The 22,520-nt window shown below is 45.1% G+C and overlaps 1 protein-coding gene across 1 annotated transcript in view; it reads left to right on the top strand.

Annotated features, from left to right (window-relative positions):
- CSMD2 (CUB and Sushi multiple domains 2) overlaps positions 1–22,520 on the top strand; it is a 607,842-nt gene that overhangs the window by 395,369 nt on the left and 189,953 nt on the right. The window contains exons 40-44 of the mRNA XM_078683053.1: positions 4,109–4,189; positions 10,790–10,903; positions 13,424–13,612; positions 16,703–16,849; positions 18,703–18,891. Of these exons, the coding sequence (XP_078539179.1) occupies positions 4,109–4,189; positions 10,790–10,903; positions 13,424–13,612; positions 16,703–16,849; positions 18,703–18,891 (720 nt within the window). The remainder of the gene's footprint in view (positions 1–4,108; positions 4,190–10,789; positions 10,904–13,423; positions 13,613–16,702; positions 16,850–18,702; positions 18,892–22,520) is intronic.

The following is a 22,520-nucleotide window of genomic DNA, read 5'->3' as shown; positions in this document are numbered from 1 at the left end:
CTGCATGAGTAGCATGAGAGGAGCAGCGCCAGGATTGGTAGAGGGGAGTTGGACGAGGCTCTGGGAGCCTGCTTTCAGTGCTAGAGGAGCCAACAGCTGCTGAGACAAAGAGGAGCAGTGGGAAAGTAAATCTTTGTTTATTTTAATAATCATTTGATTTAACTCCGTGACAGGTACTGTGAGAAACTCATACTGCCTTCAGGCTCAACTTCAGAGCTCTCATTCATGGCCCACTGTAAACACTGTTTAAAACAGACCACAATTGAGAGCTTTGTTGATGAACCTAAGGGCATTGCTATTTTTTGTGTTTTTTAACCGGTGCATGTCAGTGGATTAAATATTCACCCCACCAGTTTTATTTCCAGCTGGCCGCCACTGCAATTATACTCTCAACTGAGCTTTCCACGTGTCCCAGATACTCCATATTCACATAACAGTGATATCCATCTTTACATACGTAGAACTCATTCACACAGTACCACATTATATGGGTTTCAAAATCAAATTCCTGCTATGGGTACATGTACTGTAGAACCAGCCCCGTTTGGTGCAGTGCACAGAACTAATCCCCAGGTCGCTAAATGTGCACTACTCGTTCACTATTGACCGATGGGAGTAAGAATTTGACTATTTTGACAAATTTAAAATCTTTGCACGGGACAGATGTATCTTTCACCCCCTATACTAGCCAAAACAGCATGCTTAACACATCACATAAGAATTTAAGATCGAGTCAAGGAGCACGCGCTCGTCAAGCACATATCCTGAGTCTGAAGTCAGATGGGCAACCTCATATCTCTATAGTTCTCCTCTCAGTGCTCTGAATCCCACTGTAGGGCTTACTGCCTCTCTTCTCGAACTTTCTACTCTGCCTGCCAGTACTCATATTTTGCTCCGCTTTTAGGTCTCGCCTACGCAGCACACATGCCTTGCATAGGCAAAAAGACCTTTTGTTATCGGTGCGGCTTTTCAGCCAAAAACGTGCACGCGTTCCATTGCCTTCAATGGCAGTGCGTGCACATGTGGCTATTCACTTGCGGGAGCGAGCGCCGCCATGTGGCAGCAATTATCGCTCCCGCAAGGGAATCACGCAGGCACCTCACCTCCCCCTGCTGACTCGCAAGCTTGTTTTTTTAGCCATTCTGCTGTATAATGCATGCCCTATGCCTCTAAGCCTAGGACGGCTCACACAGTTGGTTATCTGAGCATACAATCAACGAATTTGTTTTGTTGTTCGTACTATATAATTACTATTAACATATTGTCCATGACATTGATTGATGAATGTTTACCAATAATTGCTCGTGCACGGTTCTGAAATAAGTCGCAGCAGCCCGAGTTCCCGGCTCACAGCGGGCCCAGACGTTGGTTTCACTCCAGGGTGCGCTTCATTTCAAAGGCCGTGGCACACTTCAGGCTATTTTTACATAAATATCCTGGAATACCCAGGGTGCCTCAAGGTCGCACAGCTGCAAGGAGGCGACAGGGTGTGGAGAATGTGCATATGTACTAGAGCAGCCCACAGACCCCGAAGACACTAAAAGTGAGTCTATGCGCTTACTGCGTATTGCGCCACCAGCCCAACATACTTCACTCTGGCTGCAGATAAGCGCTTCAAACGGTTCATAAATCAGAATCCCTCTTGTAAAAGTCACTCACAGCTTTTACGACATGTACTCGTGCCTTCTGCCGATCCAATCCGGAGTTGGCACTCAGCTAAAGAGCTTCTGCTTTACCTGCCTAGTGCCCCAGCCCAGGACTTCATTGCGCTAGGTGCTCTAGCGCGGACCTCCCATTTGGTTTTACCGGTAGATCCCTGTCCGGCACTGACCTCCTTTCCGCGCTGTTTCTTTCCTGAACCTCCACCCAGCATCAGCTGCTCCACCCCAGCACTTTCACCGGCCTCGGCTCTTATCTGTTCTAGTCCTAAGGTTTCACCAAACCACAGTCCTGAAAAGTGTTTTTTTATTGAATGCACATTAGTATTAACACAATAAATAGCATGAAGTTGAGACAAAGACATTCTGCTGTGAAAACTGCACTTGTACTAACATTGGTGAAGGTAGGCCTTGATATCAAAATGGCTGCCTCTGCCTCTTCTCAGCAAGTAAGCCTCTGCCTCACCTGTGCGTGGAAGATTCATGCACAAGCAACTTTGTAAACACTATTTGAATGGTAATACTCCTCACATCTACAGGACGATGTTTCTGTTTTTTAAAGCTTCCAAACACGATGTTCCACTGACAGTGAAGCTCCTCGAGGCCTCACCACTTGGCACTACAACGCTATTCTTCGTGAGAGCTTGTCAGTGTATACTAAGTGACAACATCGGTACCAACAATATTGACAACGTGAGCCCAGAAGCGTATCACTCGCCCTCTAATATGATTGGCTCAAACCGTGCGACTCTTGCACAACTGTAACAGCTGTATGACTTCCATTGTGCAAGGCGTTATAAACATAGACCCTTCTTGGGGTGTTGGGGTTGTTCTTTCCCCTGACTTTAGGGGGCGCCAGCACCCTGATCGGACCTCTGATTTATGACTGGTTTATTCACTAATCCTGAACAATATCTGGTTCTGTTTGATTATTTCCAGAATTTTATTCCCAGCTTCTTGCCATTTTTTGATATAGATCACTAATTGGCGGGCTTATAACCGTTCACTTTGCAGTCTGTGATGGCTGTAGCCCTAATAAACCTTCACAGTTTCAGAACTCTATTTGTAACATTTTCATTGTAAAGCCCAATGTGCTTTACAGCTCGTATTATAATTTTGGTGACTAGATCTTCTTCATGAGCAACAAAATTATTGGGGTATTAACACTGCACCCGGTCAGGCAAAAAAGCGCTTTAAATTCACATAATAAAACAAGCATTGGCTTAGCCAATAGGTCTTGCCTTTGGGACCTTATAAGTGTTTAACCATGCAACAGTTGATGTTGTTGCACCAAGGATATTGTGCTGGATAACTAAACACTTATAAGGTCCCAAAGGCGAGACCTATTGGCTATGCCAATGCTTGTTTCGAAAGCCTTTCTCCAAGCCTTCACCGTGGCAGCTGTAAAAAACACTGTGCAGTGCACTCTAAGCAGTCCGAACTGTGGCTTTCGAAATGATTTAAGTTCAAGCCTGACAGAAACACAGAACTGTCCGTGGTCTCCCTGCGACGTCTTGAATAGCTGTACCACGCAAACATACATTAGAAACGTAATGAAAACAAAAGGGGCTAGGATTAGAGACATGGGGAGGAATGCTCTGGGCCTCTGCTTCCTTCCTTGGTGCATGATCTGGAGAGGACGGGCTCATGTTAGGAAGGGTTCTTAACGCACCGGTGAAAATTAAAATAAAGCACATTTTCGTGAAGCACGCATAAATGTATTTTTTCCAGTAGAGTGCGTGAGTGTGGAGTTCGCTTCCCTGTTGCTTTATAATTAGGGTCAATTGAATTATCTGACTGATGTGTTTTCTGCATAATTATAGATTTGCTGCATTTCTGACACAATCGAGTAGGCTCTGAATACTCTACTCAATTAATATTATTCTCATTCCTAACGAAACTCTTTCTTGTTTCAAGCATGTGTTTATTTCTGCCTGTGTACTTGTTAAAATGGCATACTAGATAATTAATAACAATGTCAAAGAATGTGGCGCCCAATTTGCCTTTAATCACATAGTTTACGGCATCATTTGCATTTTCTCGCCACAGTGCTGCATAATTCAGTCATGCATTCGCAAAGGCATAACGAAAGCTCATGTGGCGCACGGGGCCTCCAGGAGCCCCCAAGCCTTCAGCAGGGGCCCATTCTGCCCAAGGCCAACTTATATCAATGATATTTGGGAGATTTAGGGGCCCCTCCTAACGTTCTGCGGGGAGGTGGGGGGCGTCATTTTACGGTACCCCACTGTGCATTCACACATAGGTTTAATACTTTTCTTTTTTCTCATCTTTGAGGATTGTCTGCTGTGAAAGAAGGTTGGTAAGCTTGTGCCACTGCTGGTTTGTTGTGTTTTGTTACACTTTTTGTAGCAGTTCAGACATCCTACCTGCAGCCAGGAGCTTTGCCTGGTGATACCGTGCCCTCACGCCGTGTTCTTTCTTCTTTCCAGCTTACCAGCTCAGCATGTGCCACCCGCCAACCAACGTGCCCAATGCAGAAATTCTCACAGAGAGCGAAGATTTTAAAATAGGTATGGGTGATTTTAAATTCTATTTTGCATGGATTTTTGCTTTGAACTCTCACTGTGGTTTCGCCATCCTTAAAGAGGCGTGCACCGCTGCATACACAGGCACTTCTCTCAAGGCGTTAAAAGGTCTTTAATGGCTGCCTTGAAGGGGCATCATGAGGAGCCTTCCTCTAGGATTCCTTGGCTTGTTTGCAGTCTCGCCCTATTATTGCGGATGGGGCGTCATCACTCTAAAGATACTGAGGGTTCAGGCTCGTTTGGCATAGCAAGGTGCCTTCCTGTGAGTATTGAATGGGGTCCTCCATTTTGTGACTGTCTCGCGCAGGGAGTACTGCCTCACCACCGCAGGCACAGGAAAATAGGCCCGCGCTATGAGTTCCTTCATGAGCCACGGCAAGCTTATTTCTCTGTGGATACTCAACAGTGAGGGTCTCTCTAACCAGTATTCCACACCTACAGTCACTTGGGTATCTCCTGGGTTATCAGTCAAACAGTACAACTCTCACGTTGTGTTCCTGGCAGGGGGAATGCAAGCGCATGTTTCTGTGATATGTACCGTGTTCAGATGCCTCATTATGGGTTTCTAGCAATCTACACTTATGCAGTTCAAATGCCTCTCCCTGAGCATTGTCAAGTCAACACATATGAAGTCAATGTCTCTCATTCTGAGATTACTGGCGCTAACTCACACAGAGACCAAATATCTCATCCCATCATTGAGCTGACACCAGTGGCGGCTCCTCCGCTATTGTGGAGGAGCGTCGCCCCTCTGCTTTTAAGCAGTGCGAAGCAGAAACATAAAATGATATATGAACTTTGCGTTATTATCATTTTATGGTGCTTCCTGCTGCTTTGCGGGCGGTTGGGTGGGCGGGGTTGCTCTGCTTTCGGAGCAGGCAGAGGAGGAGTGGTTTTCCCATTCCTAAGTGTGCAATGACGGTTTGGTCGGCCCTCTCGGGCCCCCCAAACCAGTCATGCAAACTTCTGCGTTCTCCATGCAGGCTGCATTACAGCCTGCATGGGGAACATGCCCAGGGCAAGCCCCCATTCCCTGGTTGAGCATCGAACCAGGATGCTCAAAACCAAACACAACGCTGAAATGCAGCCTTGTGATTGGTCAAGGGAGCCTGGGTGCTTACCAATCACAACGCTGCATTGCAGCCTTTTTTTATTGGGCAGTGGGGCCTGCTTCCTGTTCCTCAATGTGCACGAGGAGAGCAGGAGCAGAGATGCGAGACCCGGCTGGCGGCAAGGTAAGTTTATCTTTAAAAAAATAATTCTACTTGCACCATGTGCCCCCCTCCCCTTCCTGAAATGATGCCACCCCACACCCGCCTCGCCACCGGTGAGCCATGGCTTATACAAACCATGTCCAAAGTCTCATTCCGGAATTCCTGGAGCTACCTCACACACAATCAAAATGTCTGATCATGACCATCTTTAAGCTTCCATATAGCATGTCCAAATATTTCATTCTGTGTGTCCTGGATTTAACTCACACCGAGTCCAAAGTTCTCATCTCACCCCTACCTTCACAGAGCTAATGTTTTAAATGTTTAATTCTGAGTTTTTAGGACCCCACACAGGGGCAATCCAAACGTCTCATTTTGGGAGTCCTGGAGAAAACACCCACAATGCACAGTGCCTGGAACCAACCTGCACAGTTCACAAGTATAGTTTTAGTGGATGTCAAAAGTCCTCTGAATTGCAGCCCTAAAACTCCATTACAGACACATAACAGAAGTCTCAGTCTAGGGCTTTTTAGGGGAAAGAACACAGTTTTACATACAGATTCCAGAAGTTTCAATATAGGATTCGTACAACCTCATGTATAGAGCATTTTCATGGTCACAAAGACTGATTAGCAGAATGACGGCTTTACATCTACAAAAAGTCAAGCCGCAGTGTACCAAGAAAATATTGTCCATCAAATACCTTTCTGACTTGCAAAACGCCCTTTGCACTGCACCTCATTGCAAATAGGAACGAGGAGGGGACCTGAAAGTGGTGTCAACCTCCTCCTTCTGACTCGCAAAGGTATGTATCAGAGGCTCGTGACATTAATTGCAGGCGCAAATCATTGATGACGTACCGATGTGCCAAAACAAGTGATAGCCAGTAGCAAAATAGAAGCTGTCAGTCAGCTTCCATTTGTGAATGCCAGCTGAGGCCATCAGGGAAGCTGGCAGTGCTGAACGAGAACACTGCCATCCGCCAAAAATAATTTGAATAATCCAAACTTTTGTTTTTGAAAGCTACCCTTGACTCTTTTTTAGGTCGCGCCTGCAATTGCAGGGGCAAAAGCCCCTGCTGTCGCAAAGCGATCTATTGTAATCATTTTAGTCCTTTTCACGTTCAAGGACTAGGCAGAGACAACAGACTGTCACGCGCACGCAGCCGGCCCGAATCGGATCAGGTCACGCGCTCCGATCCCGGCCGGCTGTTCACAACACATGCACACGCAGGCACAGGCAGGCACACACGGAGGCACACACGCAGGCACAGGCAGGCACACACGCAGGCACAGGCAGGCACACACGCAGGCACACACAACACACACACACAGACAGACGCACGCACACACATCCCCCTCCCACCAACTCACCGGGCTCTTTTAGTGTGTTCCGTGTCTCTGTCTCTCGTCAGCCAGGGGGTCAGTCTCGATCCTCGATCTCCCTCCGCAGCGCTGGTCTTCACCCGGGCCCCCTCCTGGGACCCGGGACTTCAGATGCCGCACTCCGCTTTGGCGCCGGGGCTCGGAGCGCGCATGCGCGGGCAGCCCCCGCCCTCTCACGCTCAGCCCGGGCTGCTTGCGGTTTCGTAGGTGAGTGATGAAACCTCGTCCTGCAGCCTGTGAGCGAATCGAGGGCTGTCCTGGCATTTCCAGCGGTGGGGGTCGGTTCTCCCCGAGTGCTGCTCTCAGCAGTTGGCCAGCGGTGTTGTAATTAGACCCCGCCCCGCGGACTGCTGAGCGCTCCAGAAGGAGTTTCTTGGTTTGCTTCACGTAGCATAATCGTGCGTCAGGTGGCAGTTTAAGACTTATGAAGTGACTCCACGCCACTGCCTCTCTGGAATGACGTCTCGAGGCAGTTGTGTCGTCACGAGGCAGCAGTTTACGTTATGAAGTGACGTCGTACAGCAGCTGTTGGTGTTTTGGAGTAACGTCGCGCGGCAGCTGCCACTGTTGCGAAGTGCGGTGGCGCAGCAGCTGTTTGAGTTCCAGTCTTCGGGCTCGCCATGCCCCGAGCGGCGGAGGCAGCTCCGCGAGAGGAAGGAGCGCGCGCCGCCCCGCCCCCGGCTGCCAGCAGCAGCTGCACGCGCTGCTCCTCGCTCTGCACAGGCTCCCTTAGCCCCAGCCACTGCGTGGCTTCCCCGGCCGCCCCCATGTACGGATCGGAGAAGCCCGTCCTGGACATGATGGACTATGGATTCAGGGTTCCGGCGCCCAGCGGAGACTCTAGCCCCTTCAGCGCTAGCATTCCGGCCACCAAAGTGGAGCTGACTGTTTCCTGCAGGTGAGTGTCCAGACTGGGCATAGGGAAGCACTCACGAGCAGTCTGGGAATATATGTGTGTACACGCTTTGGCTTGAGAGGTGGGTTCCATTGGACCTCAAGTAGCGCTTTAACCATTATACTCAGACAGGCACGGGTGCTGTCACTAATGTGTTTAATGCAGGTTTGTTGTCACTGGGGAAAGATAGCGGTTCCTAACACAGGAATCCACTAATTAGGACGTGGTTGCAGTCACCAAAGAAGGATTGTACACACTAAGGCAGGTTCGCTGACATAGACACGATTGCATTCTAGCAGAATTATAGTAACTAAGGGAGGTTTGCTGTCACTGACAAAAAAGTGCATTCGCTTTGTTTTCTGTACTAAAGTTAAACTAGAACGTCGGGCACTAAAGCAGGTATGTTTTCACTTTAACAAGACTGACTGCAGTTTCTCGGGATTTCACTTATTAACTCAGGATTAATACACGATTACTGTCACTCTGGCAGAACTGCGTCCCCTGAATCAGGATCACACTCACTAACAAGATTGTGGTCACTCTTGGCAGTAGAAGTACTGCTACTCTCACAAAATTGCTACCACTCTGGTAGTATTGCAGGCGAACAAGTGGGGTCGATGATTGTGGAGTAGGATTGCCGTCAGTGAAGCTGATCCAAGTCACTCCGACAGGACTATCCTCACCCAGGCAGGGCCGCCGTCAGAACCATATCTTTCTGAAAGTCTCCAAATCGCTATCCTACTGTTGCATTTGTTCGAAGTTTTTGAGCGTGCTTGCTGCCTGGCTTGTTCTATCTATAGATTTTGTTTACCATAGAGTCCATGTATATGCCTCTTTTCTCTGGTCAGCTTGAGGGATCCTTGCTCCTGTTACTCGGGAGCATCTCTAGCTGCTCCTTGTTTTATAATGCGAACTCGCTCTTTACTCGAGGACTAGTTACATTACATAGAGACAATGATGGACCTTGTTTTGTCTATCATTTTAGGGCGAAATCGTTTTGTTTTTATTTTTTAGGTCCTGGGAAATTAAGTTATTTGCCCATTGACGCCGAGACTCGAACCTGGTGCCCCAGTTCCAATGTGGGCAGCTCTGGCCTTAGCGCCGCACCCTGTCCTGGTTCACAAAAAAGCATACTTCTCACTAATACGATGTATTTTGTGCACGATTCAATTGTATTTAATGTAGCGCTTACAACTCCTGACGAAGCTATAAATACGATTCTTTTCAGTAGTGCTGCCCACTAAAAAATTGTATTAGTAGTACTAACAGTAATGCTGTACGTATAAGTGTTTAAAATATTAATATTATTTTCTAGTTCCCTGAAATCAGAACTTTTCTTCACTATTAATATGTATGTGTGTCAATAATATATTGATCTGAAGAGTAGTTGCAGTAGACAGCAAACCCGATCCATTTGTAATATAATCTGGCACAGCAATTCGGGGCTGGGACGTAGATCGTCGCGTTTCCTCTGCCACCCTGAATACCTGTCTTCCGTGTCTTCTGTAAATAACTCCTGCCTCCCTGGCCCGGAACCACTTATTTACCCAACGTGTCTTTCCGTGCAGTACTTTAGTGAGATATGTTGTGTTGATCAGCACACCGGTTTTTTGAGTGTTTTACTGCTGGTGATAGATTAACACGCCCGGAATCCTGTACAGCCCTTACCGCTGTAACGCGCTATCTGGATAAACTGGCAGCGCTGCAAGGAAAGCGGAGGTTGGCGCACAGACGCTGTACTCACTGGGGACGGGTGTATCCCCGAGGGTTTAAAAGCCGATGGACTTGATCTGTAGAACATCCACCCACCGAGCTGAACATTCCACCACCGTGCAGGTTCCTTTGTTACCTTTGATCAGCCCCAACTAGTTTGGTTTGGGAGAAGAGGTTGCGCAAGACTAGCTCCCCTCCATGCCAGCCCCCGCTGTTCCTCCTCAGAAGGCCCCACCTTCCTACTCCTCAGGAGTAGGAGCCCAGTCGCTATTGTTCCCCGAACTGAGCCTAGTCTGGGAAATAAAAATCCTGTTCCTCTTTAGGTCGAGCATGGGCAACGCATGCGCTGCTCTGTCAGCCATGCTGTATTGGAGTATGTACTTGAAGCCCTGCTCACTCTGCGCCCATATTTGTTATTGGCTTGTGTCACTGTCCTTTTTAAATGCTGGCATCTGATTTGTTATTAGGCTTGTTAGTCCCGCCTTAGTACCGCGTTGTCTTAATTTGTAACCTCACATGAGGACTGGCCCTTTTACTTCAGTTGTTACACAGTACTACTCCTTTAGTCTTTAAGCACTATTTTGTTTGAGGAGTTTATCTTATTGCATGTGGCAGGAGGGTCTCTCTTGCGCTGTTGTGACCACCGGCTTGTTTATTTAACTCGTAGCAAACAGGGAGCTCTTCAGGGGCCATGGGAGACAGAAGGGGGGCAATTCAGCGATTCCTTCAAGCATTTGGAATGCAATAGTTCTCGCATTTGCAAGAGTTTAAGCTATTGGCATTGTAAATGACTGCCTTTTATTTATGTTTTAAAAAACAATATATAAATAAAAGGCATTGCCATTAACAATGCCAATAGCTCAAACTTGTGAAAATGCGCGACCTATTGCATTGCAGATGCTTGTTTGTGGACAGAGACTGTTTCAAAACAAATGTCAGCATTCGTTCACGATTAATGCGAGCATGTAGTTGTGCTCTCTGTTGTAGGCTGCCACCGCTGAACTTGCAGCCTTTCGCAGTAATCACACAACAATCCCTGCCTTATCCTGTTGAGGTAGGCGTTTGAGCAACTTCCTGTGAATCATGGTTTGGTACTAGAACAGATTCATGTATCAATCAGTCAACGCAGATGTTACAAAGCAGCCAGTGTGCAAACAAAGACCGAGTATTTCAGGCCGTAGTACTTACAACACAGTCCAAAACAAACCTGCACACACATGCACACACACAGACAGACACACACACACACACACATCCACACACACACTTTTCTGCCTAGAAGCCCGAAGGTTACATACTCATGAATCCAGATTTTTTGCAACCGTAGTACTTGTTGATGGCGGTGATGGATAATTTCTGTTCTCGTTTTCTCCCTAAGGTGACATTGTGAGGTACAGATGCCTTCCTGGCTTTACCTTGATAGGGACCGAGATACTGACCTGCAGATTGGGAACCCACCTTCAGTTTGAAGGCCCCCCTCCGAGCTGTGAAGGTAATGTCCTACTGTTATCACTAATCATAATACTACTACCAATAATAACTATATTAATAATATGTTAGCGCATGTGTCTTTGATTGGAAGAGTGAGGGTACGTCATGCCACAAATCTGCCACTGTGCTCCAAGCCCCTGACACAAAACATTCACGTCAGCTGCGCACTGTGGTTATTTCTCTTGAGGTAATCACACTTGGTGCAAGTGATGATGCTTATGGTGTGCGAGCTGCTATCTCGTATTGGTCTGATAAGCAGAGGACACACCATTCAGTACATTCCAAGCCAAAGAAAACCACTAGCTTCAGAATACAGCACCTGAGCTTTTCTTAGTCAAGAGACAGGGTTCACAGTGAAAGTCTTAGAGGGGTGTAGAGAACCAAGCAAAGTTGTGCTCAGCAGACATTGTGAGCACAGTGTGGCCTTTGGCCCTGCCACCTCGCCCTGATTTCAAGGCCCACTTTGCATGGCTTCAGACCTCTCCCTGTTTCTCAAGCCCCTCCTATAATAGCCTGCTGGGCACATTATGTGGTTGTGCCCAGCAGGCTCTGATCCCTGGCCTAAGAGCAGTCTGGAAGTAGTTCTCTCTCGATAGCGAGTCTAATCATTCCAACAGTCTCAAAGGTTGCCAACAATGTCCATCAACCATGACTGGTGGAATCTGCTCACAGCCGATGACTGATTCTTTTCGTTAGAGCATATGAGGAAGGGCAATTGGTCTGTGCCCATTCACACAGCTCAATGGCATGGAATTTGGCAGTGCTCAGGGGGCCATTTGTCCTCAATCGTCATCACCAGAGATGACTGCACAAAGCCTTTGGTACTGGCCAGCCAGTTCTAAACACGCGGTGTTGCCTTGAATTATGCACTATGCCCATCTCCCTTATCCCCAGAGCCTAACACTGTTTCTAGAAGGCTGTCCGCCATGCTCTAGTCTTTGCTGTCTGGCCGTAGAGCCTGCTGTATCAGTGGCTACTACTTTTAAAAATTCTGTTTGCACTTTCTCAGACACGTGTTCACTTTTTATCACACTAAGGGCATCATTACGATGCTGGTCCGACTATCATCCGACCAGCACCATAGCGGAAGTGGGATCGCCCAACAAAGAGTCAGTGGTCCCATTGCCCTTATTACAATGCGACAAAAGTGTATCTTTTCCACTGTGGCGTGTGCTGCGGGATGCAGTCAGTACACGCTGCAATAGAAAATGTAAGTCAAAATGAGCACTGTTCAAATTTGCAGATGATGCCCTTAAATTGAGCATTTTTTAAGCATAAAATAGATGTTACCTGGCCTGTTGCTCTTGCCCTCCATGTGATTAAGTAAAGTACAGAATGCCGCCCATGCCTCCAAGGATATTTCTTTCTCTGTAAGTCACAACATGGTGTAAGGTGTGCAAAAGCTCAACTCAACATAGCCAGTCACCTTTCGGGTGATATTCACATTTCTTGTGTCAACAGATTTCAGGAGGTTTTCTGTCTAGCTAGCTGAACTTCTTGTATTTCGGATTTTTGGGCAACATTTTCAATAATGTCTGAACGGAATTAAACCACAACAATTACAAACATCTAAGGAAAGGATTTTTATTGATATGCGAGCATTCACAAGAATAAAATTCTTCTCACTCTTATAACATCTTCCCTGCTTTGTTCGAGCTCTTTGCAACTTTCTAAGGTCAGCCAAAACTGGGTAATTTGCTTTGCAAAAGTTTCTTGCAGTTTCGTCAAACTGGGCCGAAGTTATTAGCAAAAGAAAAACCTTTTTTCTATGGATGGTATAATTCACAGATAGAAATGCAAGCAGTCGCAATTTGTTTCATAAATAGTGTTTTGAGTGAGGCAGATCTAAAGGACTTTATTGATATTCATTACCTGCAATGCACCTAGACGAAAGTGCCACATAAATAAATACTTAATTCCGCTATTTCATGAGCACTCGCTTTTTTATTATGAAAGGGAACTGTTCTCCCTCTGAAAGCTTCCATTGAACACTGTGCATCAAAATTTAATGCAGAAATAAAGTATATAAATTCAATAAAATCTTCATGAATGGTGTCATCATTCCAGGGCCCTCTAGCCATATATAGGCCTTCTTATTTTAATTGCTATCAGACTGCGTAAAGTGAAGATGCTGCTCTAAGTGGCTCAACGAGAGTCTCCACTAGATCATTAACGGATGTCTGGGTGCATAGGTATGCATGCTTGCCAATAAGACAGCTCGGAGTTTTAACACACCTGCTGCAGAGATGTGTATGTCCTGAAAACTACAAGAATACTAGCTTGATTAAAAACACTTTTTCTTACCAGGTTCACCACCAGGTGTGGAATAACTGAAAAAGCTGCAAAAGGCTATTACATTTGTAGTGTGTCCTGTGCAGTTTATTGCATTTCTTGTTGTTTGTTGTGGGGCTGTAGGACATGACACTGAATCCTGATATATGACCACTCATGCTGTATAATGATTGGTGTGCTCAGACCATTGACTGCACATGCTCAGTAGTCTTTCTTCTATCTCTTTCAGTGCACTGCCCAATGAACGAGGTCCTGACTGCATCCATGGGGGTTATCATAAGCCAGAGCTTTCCCGCTACCTTCCCACAGTACCAGATTTGCTCTTGGGTCATTAAGGTGGAGCCTGGATATAACATCTCCTTAAACATTGAATACTTCCTGAGTGAGAAAGAGTATGATGAGTTTGAGATATTTAATGGTAAGTTAAGGTTTTTGCTATGAAATGGATAGTATATTTGTACCTATAAGAACTTATCTGGGCAAGTTAGGTTTCCTATAAAAGAATCAGAAACATCATACATCCACTATTTTAATGTTTTAAAGGGGAGGGGGCATGGGGCACTCCTCCCTGAGCATTATTAGGCCGCACGGCCTAATAAGGCTCCAGGACAGGGGCCAAATTCCGCTAGCAAATGTAGGAGGCCTGCGTGGCCCCTCTGCCCAAGCCTTCATATGCCCTAGGGATCCCATTCTCCCAGGGTTGTATCACCTTTAAAAAGAGGGCTTCACGACCCCCACCCTGAGCCTTCTTTGGCCCGGGGGCTCCCACAAACCACATCGTGGGGGCCACAGGGAGAGCCCCGGGAACTTCACGGTCTCAGCTGGCTCCCTGCATGGTGCGGTGGCCAGCATTGCTCTCTCCCAGAGGGAGCAGCTATTTATGCTTGCTCCTCCTGAGCAGGAACAAGCTCAGTAGTGTAATGAAAGTTGAGGGCCCACCTGCAAGGTACACAGAGGGGCTCTCGCTCCAGATTTAATCCGGAGCTCTCAGGCCTGAGTGATGTGCTGAGTGGGCCCCCTAGAGGTTGGGCCCCACCCCACCCAGCAGGGGCTGCAGGGGCCTGTGTTAAACCCCTGAGCAAGCGCTGTTCTGTATCCCTGCGAAGTCTGCTCCCAGCCAGCGGGAGCATATATGTGTGTTTGTGTGTGAGATCGATGGATGGGTGGGTGAATGGATGGATGGATGGATGGATGGATGGATCTAGCCCTCCTCTACCAATGATGGACAACCCGGCTGTAGGAGGATGACAATGTGTTTCCTTCCTTCAAATCAGGGTGAGAATAACTGATGGGGTGGTTCACCTTCATCTATTCCGAACTGGTATAAGCATGGTCATGCAAGTTAGGGAAGACCAGGTGCAGGACAGCAATAGTTGTTCAAGACAGGCACCAAGTGCAGCAGTGCCAAATAAGCTAGCAACCAAGTGTGCATAATTGGAGCAGTACCCAGGTGATGGGAATCAATCTAATAACAGTCATGAGAAGATTATTTCTCCAAACTCCAGTGGCTCCATCCTAAGAAGACCAATTTTATGCAAAAGCTAGCACTATCCTATACCATCATAGTCAATTTGCTTGGACCATCTCCAGAAGGACACCCCTCGACTGATCTGAATGACTTGCCAGGGATGATGCTTGTGACATTGCCAGAGCCGCTGAGGGAAACACCTATTGGTGACATTGATGGGAAGGTGAAGATAATAGTTATGGAATCTCCAGAAGAGCTCATTCTCGAGGTGGAGTTCAATGGCTCTTTCGGTATCATTGTTTAGAGCTTCTATAAAACTGCAAGTAACTATACTCATTCCCTTAAGTAACTATAACTCATTCCCCTGCCATGCACAGTTTTGTCATAAAAATGTATTTTTAAATGTTGTAGTGATGTTAGCAATGATATTATAGAACAAGTTGTGAGTGATGTAATATGTGACGCAATTTGCTGTGCATGGCTAGGGTGCGAGTTATGGTTACTTTAGGGCACAATTTGTAGTTTCTTATGATCACTATAACTGTTATATTACAGTGTTTTTTTGAGTTTAAAACATGTTGTCGCTGCAATTTTCACCTAACTATAATGTTACGTTAACCTTTATTTTTTTGGGTGAATTTCTAAGGTTCTTCTTTAAAAGTAAAGTAAGATATAATTACAGTTCCTAACTATAACGTCACTTCAAACTTTTTTAAGGTAATTTCTAGGAGTTTTTTAATGTAAAGTAATATTTTATTACCCTACGTAAAGCCAATATCTTACTTCCTGCCAAATTTTAATTCTATTCAGTTTTTGCAGTAGTGCTATTCAACAAAGTCTATGGAAAATGCATGGGCTTTGGGACCCTCCCTTTTTCTTGGTCCCCGATTGACGGATCACCTTGAAACTTTCTATGAAGAAAGTAGGCAAAAAACAATACCCTTAAATCAATGTACCTTGTTGATATTATATTTTGGTCCTTGATATTCTGGTCGATATTGTGACTATTCGATATTCTCCCCTCGAGATTCCTGATCCATACCTTTGACGTGCAGGTGTTTGGTACACCGTTACATATTAACTGGTGCTTTCCTGTGTTCACAGGATACGACTCTGGGCGCAGTACTTCCACTAACAAAGTTAAGAATGTAGTTTCATTTCCTGTGTTTCCTTGCTCCTGGGATGACTAACTAGCATATTGGAGTTATTTATAAGCCTTCTAATTTAAATGTGTTGACACCAGTGCTGGACACCAAAGAGCAATTCTTATCCTCTCTAAAACCTTCTCAAATACCCTGGTGTTATAGTGCCGCATTGATCCCTTCTGTAATCATTTGTGCTCCACAACTGTCTTTTTGCCCTTTTTTGAGGGTTAGGTTTTTGCCTGACCATCCTGTTTTTTCCAAAGCATAGATACACCACTCAACACAATGGAAATTCCATCTGATCATAGAGATTACTCTGGTCTAGATGTAACTAAATACTTTTTGCAAATCTAACTATTATTGGAGCTTTAAAAACAGATTAATTTAAAAAAGCAATGTATTAGCTACTCACAAAGTAAGAGAAATCCATTGTTTGATTTCACAAGCTAGGGTGAGAGAACTAGGAAAACTTGCAGAAGTGCCAATATAGGAGATGTATGAAGATTTTTACCAAGCACCCATTCTAGTCTAACAAGAAAATCTGCCCAGAAGGTTTCTATATAAAGTATGTCTGTTGCCTACTCTATTTTTTTTATGTTCTCATATATGTTCACTTCTCACTTCTTTTTGGAACAGACTGCATATAAATTGTTGTCCTGGTTTATATTGCCGGTATTGAAATTGTAATCCTCTTGTTCATGGCACTTGTTTTTCATGTGATTCTGAACACATCCTTTGGCCCGTGCGCAGTACTCTTGTGAGTCCATTGTGTTTTAGGAAACCATTTAGTTATGCTGTTCCATGGCAAGTATGGAGAAGGCTCATTTGTGAAAGTTTTGGTATGTGAAGCACACTCATCAGTAAATTAATTATTTTCCTGAATTTCTCCTTAAAGGCCCATCTGGTCAGAGTCCACGTTTGATGTCTTTAAGCGGAAACTACTCGGCACCCCTGACGGTAGTTAGTTCTGGTAGCAGCGTCTACCTGCGCTGGTCCTCTGATCATGCTTATGCCAGAAAAGGCTTTAAAATCCGCTATTCAGGTTAGTCAAAAGAGACACATCAATGTTACAAATTAAGTACATTTTACAAGTTAACCAATTTAATAAACAGCAATGACTGGAGCATGAACATCACTTTTTTATCATGAAGGCAATGAATTAATGTACACAAACTATATTTTATGGAATGCTGCAATTGGCTTAGCCAATTAGAATACTTAGAACTGAGACATTAACTCCTATTAGAACATTGGAATGTTGGGAGCTCCATTGAAAACAATGGAGTGCTCTGGGCTTATAATGGCTGGTATAAGCCTGGAGCTCCAACATTCCAATGTTTCTTTGTTCAAGGCTCTGGCTGTGAACAAAAGGTTCAGGGAGCCTGAGGGGATTCCAGTACCCTCACGCTCCCAAAAGGCTTCATTTTTTTTGTTAGAAGATTCTGTCCTCTAGTGATAGAATGTTCTAATAGCCTTAGAGCCCTTCGTAGAAGGGCTATACCGCTATTAAAGTCCCTCTCCCTTGTTGAAGGCCCTCGCCTTCGGCTCGGGGCCCTTAATGCTGGAGAAGGCCTTTAATAGCCGGTATAGCCCTCTAGGGCGAGCTATAAGGCTATGTGGTCTTCCTGCTTTCTTGGTTGTGACAGCTACAGTGTTAGTGTGCATATTTCTCTGTATTGGGCGGCTTTTGGGGTGTTCATTATAACCTTCTTACCCACATGCTATTGGACATAATAGATGTAATTTGCCCTTTGCCTCATTATGCAAGCTTGTCTTTGTCTCAGACCCATAGTTGTGATAGAGGTGTGGCGCCGCGGCTAGGGCGACTCACTCCGGAATCCGGGGATCACGGTTCGATCCCCGACACTGGCGGCAGATTAGCCCAGCACCATGTGACTCTGGGCAATAGCTTGCTTAATCTTCCCGACGACCCCCAGCGCCTATAGACCCTTACAGGTGATTGTGCGCTTTACAAATGTGGATTATTATTATAGTTGTATTTTGGGCTATTAACAACAGCCGAGGCTCACTGAGAATGTATTAACCATTCTTAAAGACCTGGGCGGAAACCACTAATGTTTAAATATTCAGGTTAATGTTCAGTCTGTGCTGGCCAATTAGCTCAGTTATCAAGAGGGCATTAACTGGAAATAGCAATCTACTTTCTACCTCGCTGACAACTCCACCAACCAATCAATGTGCGATATTAACAGCTTTGTCTGCTACTGCTTTGTTTTTCAAAAAGTACTCACTATGCTTCAAAGCCACACCAATGTTACTGCTAAGGAAGAACTTTAAACCAAAAAGCAGGTAATTCATGTTAACTTTTTAGAAGTAAAGCATGAAAAGAATTCCTCGCTGTATCTAGCAGATATGTTTTGAGAACGTTAATCAATGGGAGAGATGGCTTTATCATTAATAATTTCCTCCACTAGGCACTCCCACCTTTGGACTGCGATGCAAAACTTGAGCAGTGGCATTTACCTCCTGATAATGCCCAGCATAATCATTGTTTAGCACTGTAAGCACACACAAGCAGAAGTCTCATTGGCTCTAGACAAAGTTGATTTGTGTGCTGATTTGCTGCTCCAAAATCCAATTCATAATCTGGGCTAAAATATAATGACTAATAATACATGCAAAAAAGAAATAGAAAATGAGTGAGGTACGGGATTCTCGCCCCTGTTCTACTGCATACTAATCACAGGTGCTCTGCAAAACAGCCAAAATTAATAATTGCAGCGCCAGTTAAATAAATATGTGGGTATCAATTAAAAGAAATGGGGTTTCGATTAATAGATTATCTTTAGGGCTCATTGCCACTCAGTCTCTTGACTCATAACTACAACCTGGTTCACCTCACCATCATTTTGTTTATGTTCTTCTTTTGCTCAGCAATGTACTGCAGTCTGCCTCCTCCCCCTCTCCATGGTGCGGTCCGGGGACAGGGCATCACCCCACCAGGTGGCAGCATTCGTTTTACTTGTGATACAGGCTATCGTGTGATTGGTCACAGCGCTGCCACCTGTCTGAGACATCCTCAAGGGTACTACAACTGGAACACCATGGTACCTTTGTGCCAAGGTAGGTGAAACACCTCTCATATTTTTACTCACCTTTCCCTTCTACCCTTCCTAACTGTACTAAGCCTTTCTGAGTTCCACAGTGCCTATTTTAGAGGAGTTCCAGCCATAGGAAGAATGCCCAATTTGTTTGGTTTAGAATCATGGGTCATAATTAAGATTTGCTGTGATATGCTTGAACTTTCTCCTTTGCATTTCCTGGACTTCACACGGCAGGATCTGCCCACCATGTGTCCACCATGTCCTGCTTCATGCCATATTTTGAAAATAACCACCGGGCATTCAAATTATTTTCATTTAGTTCCATTGCATGTAAATTAATCAGGTGTGGATGTCATAAAAATCTGTCACGCATCCAACCATGGTGGGCCAATGATGGACTATCCTACCCTACTGAATTTAAACGGTACGATTCTTAAGGTCCTGTATTTAACTATGCTCATTCTGTTTCAGGGTATAACTCTGTGTCAGAGCCCTTCTCAAGGGTCACTAATGAAGCAGTAGGTGATAAGGGGTATTCTAAATACATCCTGGTATCCAGCATAGGATTACAGGCCTCCCTTTTTATGTTTTCTTCGGAGTTTGACCTTCATCTTGCAGATTTCAAGACTCCACATTAAACCGATATGGATGCCTGCTTGTTTAAGTTGTCCTTCAGAAATGGGGAATCTACACCATCAGCAACTCTAGCTTAAGAGATTTGGTCACCCAGCATGAAGACTCAAATATCCCCAAAAATAAAGTGAAATTGGAAGAAGGTCAGCAGCTGCGGCCGGTGCAGAGCATATCAGCATGGCCTGTGTTAACAATCACAGCGGGCGGGGAGCTCAGGTGAATGATTCATCGCCAGAATTCCCCAGTCAGGCTGGAAAATTGTAATGCATGACCCATTAAGAGACCCCTTGTGACTGTACACAGAAACAAGTCTGAGATTGTTCTAGAAATTCTCTAACTAGAGCTGTTATCATGCGATGAAGTAAACCACTTCTAGTTCTTTGTCTAAAAATTTGCTTGTGATGTTCTATATTTGTTCTATATGTGGGCCTTATAAAAAAGAACCAAAATTGAGCCATGTCAGCAAGGAAGGGATCCGCCAGCTGAAAGTAGGGGGTTATGGGTTAATTCCATACATAAGTGAGGTCACTTGTAGCTTAAGAAGATCTGGGACACTTAGGTGAGGGAGCGGGTGTCATCGGGTAAGCAAGGAAAATTCCCTTTGGACAAACATACTTAAGCAAATGGAAGACTACCATATGTAACTTAGGCAGATTTAACGTTTTTTCGGTTAAATATGTATATCCGGGGCAGGTTTGTGAGGTGTATTTTTTTTTCTCCAATTTCTGCTCTATTGTGACACATAAGGCAGTTTCACCTATTTTCATCTCAGGCATTCATTGTTTCAGTCAGTGCCTGCCCTGAGCCCATGTGACCCCATCTGTAACAGAAAGGTTAGTCTGCTGAAAGTGAGAAGGGTGTTCTGTTTTTGTTTTGTTGAGCTGTGAATGGAAAAATGCTACCAATCTCATAAGGTGATTGTTTGTGCCATCTGGCCACTCAAGAGACAATTCACACAAACATTAGTCACTGTGTAAGTAATTATGAATGTGATGATACGGTGTCTGGCCACTCAACGGAGCAGACGAGAAGACAGGCTATTTAAGCAGACAAATGTCTCAGGTGGAATATGCCGCCCTGCCGTATGGAGATCTGTCTATACCTTAACTGAGAGCTATTGTGTAACTCTGTGGTGCAGTAGCTAAGGTCAGCTTCTATAGGTCTTGCACAATCTTTTTTTTATCTGATTGTTGTTATTTTAATTTAGACGCATAACTCCTCGCGGGCTTTGCCTATTCTAATAGTTTAAAATAAAAAAAAAGGCAAATCTTCATTCACCATGGACCGAGAGAAATTTGCTGTTATTGATCATGTAGGTAGTGTTCCAACTTGCCTCTCCCCCTGACCTTGGGTACATGTAGACTACATCTATATCGGTGTCTGATGGGTTAATGAAAGGAGATAGTAGGGACTAGTTGGATGCTACTGACATCGCAGACACCATTGAAACCCATACGAAGGGGCCATATGGGACTGTGGCTGGCATTACAGAGATCCAACAAAAAAACGTTTTACTCCATCCAATGTCCTCCACACTTGCCCACCACTGAAGATTTCCCAAATTTAGTGAAGTTAAACCTATGATGTGTCGAATAAATATGTTTAGCTTCCCTTTCCAGTCCTCTCAGCCCTCTGTCTGTCACCTCAAGTCTGCCCCGGAAGTGTCAATAAACTGAGGCTGATGTCAAGGTGTGTCTCTCCCCTTCGGATGCCATCAGATGGCACTCGAAGAGGGCATATCTCAGGAGCTGGGCGAGGCGCCCGCTGCTAACCTAGAGCTGAAATTGGTATTCTAAATACTTTTTCGTCTAGACGTTCCCTCCTCTTGGCCGCTTCCCCAAGCTCTCTTTCCAGCGGAGACGACAGGGCCCTAATTATCATTTCAGCTAAAGATGTCAGGTGCGTGCCAGTCCCTGATGCCCAGGGACTGAACTCAAGGGTCTCCATCCGCATTGCCAGGTCCTTCCTAATGTGTTCTGGTGAAGCAAGTTCCGTTCCAATGTGTCATGAGGGCAGCGCAATCAGCAGGGCCATAACTTCACGAGGGTGGCATTGGCGCGGCTCATCTCATTGTCAGTCTGGTCGTTTCATACAGTCCTAAGCAGGCCTGTCCCCCAGGAGCCTCAAAAGCAGCTCTCCAGGTGATGCTGTTCTGCTCATCAGCAGCTCTGCTGCTCCTAGAAGGCTGGTACCCATGCCACTCGTCCAGTGTGCCTTCATCCACACCGGTACCATTCCCTGCTGTTTGGTTGTGTGTCACATCAAGTTATTTTCATACCATAATATTATATCCGGAATGAATGGATGGATGGACGGACAGACGAACGGACAGACAGACTGATTTCCATGGAAAGGTTAAAGTTGAATGTTGATTAGCTTTGATTATAACACCACAAATTCACCTAAAAACACATGTTGAAGTGCAGTTATGAATACAAATTAAAAACAAAAAACGCTGAAATTCGCAAGTTACGGTTAGGATGACAATCCATAACTCACACAACAGCTGTGCGAACCATAACTCATAAACAACATGCAGTGCTCATGACCTCTTCATTAATGAAACAGATGTCATTGCAAATGATAGAAATCATCTTACACATGAAATTACATATCACGTTACCCTTGACAGCAGCAACTATTAATGTAGTACCATTAATTGGTTTGATTTTGTGTTGTTGTTTAGTGATATTGCATTTTTAGGTGGTGTTATTTATGGGTGTAATATTTGTGAGATCAAAAGCATTGCATTAGGTGAAACCATTTGAGGAACCCCTATGCCATCCTTCCTACACCATAAATATATGTTTGAAAGTTCTGGAAATTCACCTCAGTTCTCATCTGTAGCACCTCATGTAATTGCAGTAGTAAGACTGGGGCACCTCTGTGTCTGCCAGTGCACCCCATGTAGTCCTTAAGAACCTCTATTGTTTCTAAAATGGTAAGCCAAGAACATAATGGCTCCATTCCATACTGCCAGCCAGACCACACCTGAGACTCTCTTTCACCACAGCT

This window comes from Lissotriton helveticus, chromosome 3_1 (genome assembly GCF_964261635.1).
Source record: "Lissotriton helveticus chromosome 3_1, aLisHel1.1, whole genome shotgun sequence".
In the NCBI taxonomy this organism is placed as follows: Eukaryota; Metazoa; Chordata; class Amphibia; order Caudata; family Salamandridae; genus Lissotriton; species Lissotriton helveticus.
The sequence above is the reverse complement of the archived record's forward strand: the minus strand, read 5'-3'. Positions and strand labels throughout refer to the sequence as shown.